The sequence below is a fragment of the Portunus trituberculatus genome, chromosome 6, assembly GCF_017591435.1.
Source record: "Portunus trituberculatus isolate SZX2019 chromosome 6, ASM1759143v1, whole genome shotgun sequence".
NCBI classification, from domain to species: Eukaryota; Metazoa; Arthropoda; class Malacostraca; order Decapoda; family Portunidae; genus Portunus; species Portunus trituberculatus.
This window is the reverse complement of record NC_059260.1, coordinates 9,832,928-9,843,992: the sequence shown is the minus strand read 5'-3', so window position 1 is coordinate 9,843,992 and position 11,065 is coordinate 9,832,928. Positions and strand designations below refer to the sequence as shown.

The 11,065-nt window shown below is 40.8% G+C and overlaps 2 protein-coding genes across 3 annotated transcripts in view; both read left to right on the top strand.

Moving 5' to 3' along the window:
- LOC123517791 (ribosome biogenesis protein NSA2 homolog) overlaps window positions 1–10,853 on the top strand; it is a 12,351-nt gene extending 1,498 nt beyond the window's left edge. Inside the window, exons 2-3 of one of the 2 annotated variants that reach the window (XM_045278255.1) lie at window positions 1,047–1,196; window positions 9,824–10,853. In XM_045278255.1, the coding sequence (XP_045134190.1) occupies window positions 9,957–10,739 (783 nt within the window). In that variant the 5' untranslated portion in view covers window positions 1,047–1,196; window positions 9,824–9,956 and the 3' untranslated portion in view covers window positions 10,740–10,853. Of the gene's footprint in view, window positions 1–1,046; window positions 1,197–1,231; window positions 1,352–9,823 lie in introns of those variants that run through there. The other variant, XM_045278266.1, reaches the window with a different exon arrangement.
- LOC123517950 (piggyBac transposable element-derived protein 4-like) lies at window positions 4,496–6,168 on the top strand. The gene is made up of 3 exons (XM_045278432.1): window positions 4,496–4,537; window positions 4,770–4,895; window positions 5,113–6,168. Exons 1-3 carry the CDS (start codon window positions 4,496–4,498, stop codon window positions 6,166–6,168), a joined length of 1,224 nt encoding a protein of 407 aa, XP_045134367.1.
- Window positions 10,854–11,065: the final 212 nt, after the last annotated feature.

The window sequence follows — 11,065 nt, the reverse complement described above, 5'->3', positions numbered from 1 at the left end:
GAAATGGACCGTGGCACCAGCACCTTCTAGGACGTGGATGAAATCAAGACACTTATTAACTATATCACAGTCCATGGGGGATGTAGACTGAAGAGCATACAATGTAGCCTGACTGTCAATAAAGAAATAAACATTTTCATGGGGAGGCGCCACAATTTAGAGCACCTCCAGTACAGCGTACAGTTCTGCCCTAGTGGAAGACATGTGTGCAGGCCCTGGAAACCTCAGTGTCAGTATAGTGATTGGCAGAGATGTAGTCCCGGATGAACAGCCCACATCTGGACCTGCTGGCATTGACTGACCCATTACAATAAACATGAATAGCCTGAACGTGGGGGTGCTTGGACAATTTGATCATGTGAAGGAGTATATCTGGAGAGAAAGAGGCAAGCGAGGTGTAAGGATAACTAGTAAATAGAATACTGCTCCTTTTTCTCCTCTTTTTCTGCTTGTCGTTAGTTTTTTTTTTTCTTCTTCTTCTTCTTCTTCTTCTTCTTCTTCTTCTTCTTCTTCCTCTTTTTCTTCTTCACTATGCACGTGTCTCCCAGAGCTGTGCTTACACCTACGGGAGACACTGCATCACATGACAGGGTGGCAATGAGGTTCAGATTAGGCTACAAATACTTTTGGGAAGTCAGTGCATCTCCTGGTGTGTGCTGTGTGCTGTGTGCTGCACCAAGGGGACATACTCTGCATCACTATATCATGGAATGTCCTCTCATTGCTAAATTTAAGCCACAAGGTCAACATGACTTGTATAGCCTCATTAACCATCTCGTAGACTCAGCCACTCTCAGGGATATACTCAGGGAATATCCTAAGTTTGCTCTAACACTCTAGGATGTGTATGCAATAATGTGTGCAATATGTGTATTTATTTATCAAAATACTTGTATTCTTGTTTTGTAAACTGTTTAGTGTTATATTTTTGATACTTTAATCTTAAGACTTTGCCCAGGGGGTGGGTGGCAAGGTCCATCCTCCTCCTTTGTTGTAATTATTTATTAGTTCAACAGTAAATGTATCAATCAATCATTCTTCTACAGGAGTTGCCGAGCTCCGCGGTGATCCCGAGCTACCTGTAACGTCAAGCTCAAGATCAAGTCATTAAGATCAGGATCATTATCGTTCGTGGCCTCACTGGAGAAGCGAAACGGATAAAAACACATTGTACAGCTTATTTCTTGACTATCACCGTGAGTACCGAAGCTGACAGTGGATGTTCTTGTGTGTGGTTATTCTTGTCACTAGAATCGCAGGGAGAAGTCGTCATGCGTCTCCAGGTCTCAGTCACTGGCTATGGGGGAGCCATGTGGTGATGTACCTCCTCCTCTTCTTGTGACCTGTCTGAGTACGTCGACTCCTCTTTTGGTGCGATCCTACCTGGTTTTGGTGGGACAGTTGCTTCTCCCTCTTTCTATAATCTATCTAGTCGTGGTCTTCCCACTCGGCTTCATCGAGGGTTTCGAAGATTGCTATGTCGCGGACTGTGATCCTGTGGAATGCCATCCCTAAACCTTTAGTAATGGCCATTTATTTACCCTTAGAGGAATCACTTCAGAGATATTATCAAGTTGGCTTTGGTTGTGCTTGGTTGCTCTTACCTGGTTAGTTACCTTGTAATTTCAGGGCACTACCATAGTATAGACATCCCGTCACCTACCTCGCAGCTACGTGGTTGGGGTTGCCAGCGGTCACCAGATGTACACTGTTACCAGTATTTTGAAAGAACTCTGTAACACTACTAGGACGTGTGGTGTGTGTACGTGTTAGAAACTCTCTCTCTCTCTCTCTCTCTCTCTCTCTCTCTCTCTCTCTCTCTCTCTGTTTTCTTAACAATTCAAAGGGGAAGATTGGGGTGAGTTCTTTCATTGTATTGGTAACAGTGTACATTTGGCTGAGATCTAGCAATCCCCAACCATGCCAGGTGAGAGGTAGGTGTTGGGATTTCTATACTATGGTAGTGCCCTTTTAGCAGTATGATCTGTGAATTCTAAGAGAAGGTACAATGATTGAGGTTAATATTAAGACAAGGTATGCCGTTGCTCTATTTACTAATGTTTTCAGCTCTTGATCTGGGGCCAACAAACTTGGGGATCTGATGGTAAAGTCCAGTTTTTGGATGGGGAAAGCTAAAATGTAGCCTAATGTCACCTCAACATAAAAAATAAAGCTGTGTTTCTGCCGTTGACTTGTATTGAGATATGTCATAGCCACATCACAATTTGCTACCATCTTATGTTTAACCATTCTGGCATGCAAGGTAATTCAGCTTCATGTTGAGACCATTTGGCTCCAGCACAAGATGGTCCAAACCTATGTTAACACATTACCTGCAATGCAACCCACCAGTGGGTTGTATAGCCACCATCCACTGTTGCAATGCGACCCACTGGTGGGTCGTACAACAGTTTCCACATATAACACATTTTAATCTTACTTTTAATAGAAATTGGACTATATAGTAAAATTGCAATAAACGGTATGTGTAGGAGGGCTTAAGAAACACTAATTGATAAATAATATGAAGCATGTTTCGTTTTTAGTGTTCTAAAAATTATATAAAAACTGTCTTAGTTGTTTCCATATTTTTTTCTAATACATGTAAAAATTACTATATTGTATTTTTTCCTTCATAAGAATATAAAACAGGTATCATAATTGGACTTTCTTTGGCAAGCTTCAGTGATTTTTTTATTGATTTTTTTTTATATTTTTCCCGATATTATTTGGCAAATTGTAGAAAAGCCTGCCATTGGTAACCATTTGGAATTGCATATATAGATAAACATAAGTAAAGAAACAAAACAAAAAATAGAAAAAATATCTGCTGTAAAAATTAACTGAAAATACTTTTTTTCTTTTTTTGTAATACATGTAAGAAAACTATATTATCTTACATTTTTCCTTCAGATGAATATAAAACTTTTCTATAACAAATAATTCAAACTGAAATATCACAATTGGAATTTCCTTGATAAGTTTCAATAATTTTCTTTATTGATCTTTTCATAATTTCATAGTTTTCCTCTTATCATCTTTATTATCTTATCTCTTATCTATCTAAGTTGGCCATAAAACCATGTAGCATTCATTTTCTAAATATGCAAAACAAAGAGAAAAATGTGTAAACAAATTTAGGAAAGGAAAAATATAGTACAGTATAGAGACGCACTTAATGTCAACAAATAAAGTATGTCCACCGGTGGGTCGTATCGCAGAGAAGTTATAGATTTTTCATAGTATGTAATGGAACCCACTGTTAGGCAAACACTTTGACATTGCCAGTGCATCTGAGTGTTCTCCCAGACAACACTGCTCTTCTCACTTCACTGGCTTGACCAGCACTGACTTGACGACAATTTATTTGTATTGCAGTATGGGAGAGCTCGCTGTACTGCCAAATGCAGGGATCATGAACAAACATTTACCCTGCAATCTAGATAGCACACTGTCCATATAAAGAAATAGCCAATCTTTACTGATTTATTTGTATCATATTTTCTGACTGTGTAAAAGACATGTAAATCCTCATTTGTCCACTTTGAACAATCTATAGGGAAATGATAAGTCATACTGAGTGCTATTGGTTCCAATATTTTGTCCTCAGGTGGAAAGTCCATGATGTCACTTGTAAGTACCGCTAAACGCTCACCTAGTCATCACCCACACGTTGAGTAGCTTCCTGCCCAATGTCCTCATGAATTTTGTTTGGATATTGCTTTCCAACAATCTTGCCAAATACATATGTATTTCAGCAACATTTCCAGTGCAATGTTATCACATGAGTGAATGACACCAACAGTGCGTAGAACATCCAGCCAGATGAAGCACACATACACTATGAATAACGTCATTATCTCTCTCTCTGTCTTTCTCGTGCTTTTTTTTTTAAAGGTGCTCACCATTCTTTATTTCAGTGGGAATCACTATGTGTGATTGCAGTTATCCCTGCTATTTTGAAAACAGCTGTGTATAAGGGTGACCTCCTTTGCTGTGGCATTCAATGTGTGTGTGGGTGTGTGTGGGAGAGAGAGAGAGTTTTTCCTTGTTTTAATGAAAATATTTGCTCTTCAGTAGTATGTACTATGTAGTGCACATATTGAATATACTAAACTTTCAGTTACGATTCATTATATACAAAACTTTAAAGCTGGTTCTGGGTATGCCTTTCATGCAGCATGGTAACACGGTGCAAGAATGTTTCGTCTTCACTAAAACTGCACTGTTGTGTTTTACCTTAAATAGAGATTGTAAATATCAATTCAAGTTTAATCCAGTCTGATCACACTGCAATGGAATATTTTGCTTTACTTAAAAGTGCACTGTTACGTTTTACCTTAAATTGGAATATGAGTGTTCCTGAGTGCTTAGCCTGGGAGCCAGTGGGTGATGATTCTGTTACTCTAGTATCTGAATTATTTGCAATATTCTTTATAAAATTATGTGTTAACCCCTTCCTTACCGCAAGACTGTTTTGTGGTATGTGCATACCATGCGCAAAAGCGACTTCGTGGTACCGCAAGATGCCGCCGTGGTACGTGCATACATTTCCGTGTATAACCATGGCCTGAGTGTGGATTTTGCCTTTTTCATGCTCCACGTGGTTCACTATAAACAAACAAACGCTGGAGGCATTATTTTTAGCCACCCCAGCGTAACAAAAACCATCCCCCCACAAGCCAATCAATATCAGAGTCAATTTTTCATGCATAAACTAAAGCCAATCACTATTCTTTGATTTGAAAGTACGTATATTATTCCCACAGTCCCCCCAAGAACATCAGTTCTCTATTATCGGCCGTGGTGAGACTGTTCTATTGCTTCTAGCTAGAGATAAGTGGCGTCTGCTTCGTGTAGCAGCGATGAGGATTATCATAATTATGAGACAGATTGTGAGGACATACTGGAAGACTCTCCAGATGAATATGATTCAGACTATGATCCTGAAAAAGAAATAGGAGAGAGTGATAGTGACAGTGGTGTTGAAACCCTCTCGGCAAGTGAGGGGGGAGCAGCCTAGTTATGACTCTGCCTCAGGGCCACCCTCACCAGGCCCCGGTGTGTCATGTTTTACTCTCATATGTGACCCATTTGCTGACAAACGGCCAGATCCCCTTCCGTCCTTCCTTGAAACAGGAATTTGCTAATGTGCATCCTGGAATTATTGCACACCATGAAAGTGATCCAATGTCAATCCTTCAATGTTTCAAACTTTTTTTTGACAGTGACATTGTTTCATCACTTTGTTCCTGGACTAACACTCGTGCTACTCATCATTTTCGTGACAATCCTACCAGTGATCCACACAGATTTGTTGGTAGGACGTGGGTCAATGTCACAGAAGATGAGATGTATGTGTTTTTTGCTCTGCAGCTGCTCATGGGGCTCAACTCTCTACCCAATATTGCTAATTATTGCAACATACTGTGTCAGGGACCACCTGTGTTTACAGGACGTGTAATGAGTCGCAACAGGTACATGCAGATACTATGCTTCCTTCGGTTCTCAGACCCTGATTGCGTTTGCAGAGGCATTCCCATGACTAGACTTGATGCATATTTCAACAAGTTGCGTGAAAAGTGCACCATGTACTTGGACCCGGGTGAAAACTTCGCTGTGGATGAGGCTCTTCTCTTGTTCAAGGGGTGTATTTATTTCAGACAATACATAAAAAACAAGAGAAAGAGATTTAGGATGAAACTTTTTGCACTGTGCCCCAGGTCTCTGTGTACTCGAGGGTACACATGGAATTTCTGCCTGTACACTCCTACCTTGTTTGACGAGATGAACCAGGTGGGTGACCTTGCTATGCTAAACAAGTCTGAGCGCGTTCCTGTGTATTTGATGGGCTCATTGCTGGACGAAGGAAGACATGTTGTACTTGATAATTGGTACTCTTCTCTCCAGCTGGCAGAATATTTACTGAGAAAGAATACACCCACTACAGGAACGATTCAGGCTAATAGAGGAGTGCCTGAAAATGTTACCTGTCAAAGACTTGCCAAGAAACAGGCTGTCTTTGTAAGGAGAGACAATGTACTTGTGACAAAATTCAATGACTGCAAAGTTGTTCATGTCATGACTACAAAGTATGAAGGTGGTTGTGTTGAAAAGACCCGTCATTTTAGAGGTGGTGCTGTAGAGATGGTAAAAAACCCACAGTAATACAGCGCTACAATGAACTCATGGGAGCAGTTGATCTTGTGGATCAATTATTGGAGCCATACAACCCAACAAGAAAATCTACAGCCTGGTTCAAGAAATTAGGGATTCATATGGTGTCAAGAATGGTGCTCAATGCCAGAGTTATCTACCAAATACTCCATCAGTCTCCTAAATCTATAAGTGTGGTTCACTTTATAAAAACTCTGGCTCATGAAATTCTGTGTGAATGCAGCATTGGTTATAATGTTCTAGTCCAGATGCAGAAAGAAAGCAAGCCTCCTAAAAAGAAATGCAGAACAAGCCAGCCTCCACAGCCACTGCCACAGGCAAATGTAGCTCATGCATTGCTACCAATTCCAGCTACAGATAAGAAAAAGCGACCACAACGCAGGTGCAGAGTATGTAGTGCTGATGGAAAAACCAAGTGGGCTCGAAAGTATTGTCCTGCTTGCAAGGAACAACCTGGATTATGTTTGAATGAACATTTCCAGGCTTACCACTGCTAAGAGAATAGCACATCATGATTTGTAGGGTAAGTAAAACTGGCATTATTCTCTACATACAATCATTTTCAACTACAGATAACCATTCTGTAATTTAGGTATTTCAGTATATTTGTATGCAAAGCACAATTTAAGATTATGTTTACATTTTCTTTTATTAGTAAAATGACAAAAATATGTCTCGAAAAAAGTACATAACACTGAGTTAGAAAGAAATATAATGTGTAGACCTGGGCGTGAGGCACGTGCGCGCACGGGCAGGGGGCTGCGGTATAGGAGGGGAACGCTTTGTTTACATCGGCGGGTGGCTGTGGTAAGGAAAGGGTTAAAGATGGCAGAGCAGAAGGTGAGAAGCAACATATGCCACTGTAAATGTCTTTGATTACTAATACGAATATACAACTGTCTTATAACCAGAACTGTTATCTAAAGTCTACTAGTCAAAAGAGTTAAAATCCTTTAGATAACAACCAAAACATGAGAAAACTGGTAAACCTTAACTCACGTACACACACATACTGCAGCATGCCTGTTTATATACAAATACACACCACCCATCTATCCACCCACCTACCCACCTAACCACACACACACACATACACACACACGAGAAGCTTTAAGAGCACCGCGCACGGATCGATACCGACTTAGCGCGGTGCCCACTATTGTGCGAGCCTTAAATAAATAAGTGAATTCTAGGTTAAGTTTATCCATAGTTAGGTTAAGCATTTTTAGTTCATTGTGGTAATGTCCCCCTGTACATTTTCAGTGTAATTTTTTACATTGCCTAACTAATAAACCGTTTATTATTATTATTATTATTATTACACACACACACACACACACACAAAGAAATACAAAAAATACACATAAGCACAGATAAAAGCACAAGTCTTTAGTTCTTTAGTATACGAGTGAGCAAGAGGTACGCAGTCATGTGATCCAATCCCCCCCCCTCTCTCTCTCTCTCTCTCTCTCTCTCTCTCTCTCTCTCTCTCTCTCTCTCTCTCTCTCTCTCTCTCTCTCTCTCTCTCTCTCTCTCTCTCAGCTAAGGTGAAGGATGTAGCAAGGCCCCCCAAGCCCACTACTGACCTGTCTTGTACACTTAGGGTAGCAGTGATGACTCATTAGCTAAATATATATTCTATTACTACACACCATGGACTCAATACGCTATGTTATACTGATGATGAGTAACTGGATGAGATGATGTGATGTGGAACTGCATGGTATGAGGAGTCTAGTGGTTGGGTTGAGGTTCAGGAGGGACAATAAGGGCAGCAGCAGGCTTCCTTGTGAAATACTTTGTGATTAGTAACTGAGACCATTTCCTCTTCATGTCATCATTATTCAATATTTTGACTTTCCGATTTTTATGAATTATGTCCATTCACCCATTTTCTGTTGTGCGGACTCATCAGATTTTTAACCGATGACCAGAATGTAAACAAACCAAGCACACCACGATCGCATTGCCAGCCACGCTGGAGCCGCCACCCATCAAAACTCATTACTGTTATAAGAGGGGATAATTAGTGAACAGGATACTGCTCTTTTTTTCTACTTGTCTTTTGTTTGTCCTCTGGAGGAGCTGCCAATCCAAGGTTCGAGGTTCTATCATAACCTTTGTAATGGAGCTGCCAATCCAAGGTTCGAGGTTCTACCATAACCTTTGTAATGGCGTTGCTGGATAGAATTGTTGTTTCTTCCTTTACTCACAACAATTGTTTTTTCATCAAAATGTTTTATTTTCCTTACTCTAGCCACAGATGATCATGCAGTGTTATTTTTAGTAACTTTTTGTCTGAAAGCTAGTGAGCAATTTTGAGCCACCTGTAGCATCAAGATAAGGATTAATCTTTCGGTTGTTTAGACTCGCCGCCGAGTGGCACCTGCTAACTTAACTGAATTTTGGTAAATATGTTTATGCTGCTAGAAACTCACAAATGTGCGAACCTCGTGAAAGTGGAACTCACGAATGTTGAAGGCCTACTGTACTCTATATGAGTGGTTCCCAAAATTTTTTGTCATTTTCCTCTGCACTCAGTTCAGCAATCCAGGTTTCCCCTTTATGTGTACAAAGGAAAAAGTGTTTAAAACATGAACCAAACCTGGTAGATATGGCTCCCCCATCCACAGCAGGAATACTCTCTCTCTCTCTCTCTCTCTCTCTCTCTCTCTCTCTCTCTCTCTCTCTCTCTCTCTCTCTCTTTCTCTCTCAGTGCCACAGAGTCAAGGTGATCCTAATGGCATGATTTTATATGAATGCAAAGATATGATATTGTAGCAGGCAATACAGGGGTAGAAACACAAATATTGTGGTGAAAGCAACACAGAAGAAGAAGAGGAAGCAGCGGCCAATTGGCAGCAGCACGACACTGTGAGTGGATCGTTTCTCTTGGCTTTCACTTTGTGTCCTGTACTATGACATCTGACCATCCCTCACAGTGAAGTGATTTCAAAAAATGAAGGAAGACTGTAACCATTGAAAAGAAGTTGGAAGTGTTCAATTGCCATGCTAGGGGAAAAGACCTCAGTGATTGTCTATGTGACAAGACTGAGGGAGAGCATGTTGCATACCATGAGAGCTAATAAAATGAGAATGTGTGTTTTCTTTGTTTCCATGACGTAGTAATGTATTGAGCCCCTCAGTACCATGACGTGTTTCTATATTCATTCTGCTTACTATTTGGTGATTTTTCTACAGCTTCAGAAACTTACGTGGGAATTAAAATAGTGAAGACTCTGGCCATTTATCTTCTGATACCCATTGACCCTTCCTAATGTCAATAAAATGGTCTAATCGTTCCCAAAACTCATGGTAGAAATATGTCCCAGTACTGAAGGGGTTAATATTTTTTTTTTTTTTTTTTTTTTTAAGGATCGAGTAACAAAACTCCCCAAAATAGGCAGACTTTTCCAGTGGCCAGGAATGTAACTCCTTGTTCCCATTGATTTCTAAGGGAAAATTATGTTTGAATAGTATGATATCTCTAAGAATGTAACCCTCGCATTAATCAAGAGTTGACTATATAGATTGGGTGCTCTCTCTAAGTGATCTCCTTTAAAATCTCCAAAATTTTAGTGCATCTTCCAGGATGTACCTTTGTTAAAGTGTAAAATGTGATAGTAATGTCTCTTCATCTCCTCAGGTGCAGTAGTGACTATCCCATCTGTAGCCCAGCTAGAGGTGACGTGGCTGGCCTAGTACAACAGGATCAGCTTATCCAGGGATAGTGTAGTAGGCACAACTCACAAAGGAATCATCACCCTGTCCTTGCAACCATGCCACAGAACGAACACATTGAGCTGCATCGGAAGCGTCACGGGCGCCGCCTTGACTATGAAGAACGCAAGAGAAAGAAAGAGGCGAGGGCTGGCCATGAACGATCAGCCAAGGCACAGAAGCTATTTGGCTTGAAGGCCAAGCTTTACAATAAACAGAGGCGCAATGAAAAGATCCAGATGAAGAAAACCATTAAAGCTCATGAAGAGAAGCTGACCCGGCAGAAGGATAAGGAGGAAGTGCCGGAGGGTGCTGTTCCATCCTACCTGCTGGACCGTGAAGGACAGTCTCGTGCCAAGGTTCTGTCAAATATGATTAAACAGAAACGAAAGGAAAAGGCAGGCAAGTGGGATGTTCCAATCCCTAAGGTCAGGGCACAGTCTGAAGCTGAAGTATTCCGTGTCATCAAGTCTGGCAAACGCAAATCCAAAGCTTGGAAGCGCATGGTCACCAAAGTTACCTTTGTCGGAGACCAGTTTACCCGTAAGCCACCTAAATTTGAGAGGTTCATCCGCCCCATGGCTCTGCGTTTCAAGAAAGCACATGTGACTCATCCAGAGCTGAAGGCTACATTCTGCCTTCCTATCATTGGTGTTAAGAAGAACCCAAGCTCCACAATGTACACTTCCCTTGGTGTCATCACTAAGGGCACTGTCATTGAGGTGAACATAAGTGAACTGGGACTTGTGACACAAAGTGGTAAGGTGGTGTGGGGCAAGTATGCCCAGGTGACCAATAATCCAGAAAATGATGGTTGTATAAATGCTGTGCTGCTGGTGTAAAGGGAAGCCATGGCATTAGGTCCCTCTTTTCAGTGGACTTTTGTGTAGTGTTGAGTTGTGGATTCTATTTTCTGTGCCTTTAAATCTTTATTCTGGAGTAAAATACTATTGAGATATTTGAATTATACTTACCCTACTGAAGCAGGTTAATAGAATTATGCATGGAAGGATAATCAGGCCATTATTAGTGGGAAATGTTGTCTTTGTTTCTTGTGTATTGTAAAAGACCAAAAGCCAAGAGTAAGAATCGGGAATGTCTTTCTTCCTATAAGGGGATATTAACTTGGTACATGACTCGTAGTGCTTCCATGGGTATGAGGATGGGA

Bases quoted from the DNA above. Each gene is read 5' to 3' on its own strand.
- LOC123517950 (XM_045278432.1), top strand. From the start codon at position 4,496: ATGCGCAAAAGCGACTTCGTGGTACCGCAAGATGCCGCCGTG. The intron at 4,538-4,769 runs GTACGTGCATAC...TTATTCCCACAG, and splicing joins TACCGCAAGATGCCGCCGTG to TCCCCCCAAGAACATCAGTT. The intron at 4,896-5,112 runs GTGAGGACATAC...ACAAACGGCCAG, and splicing joins TCATAATTATGAGACAGATT to ATCCCCTTCCGTCCTTCCTT.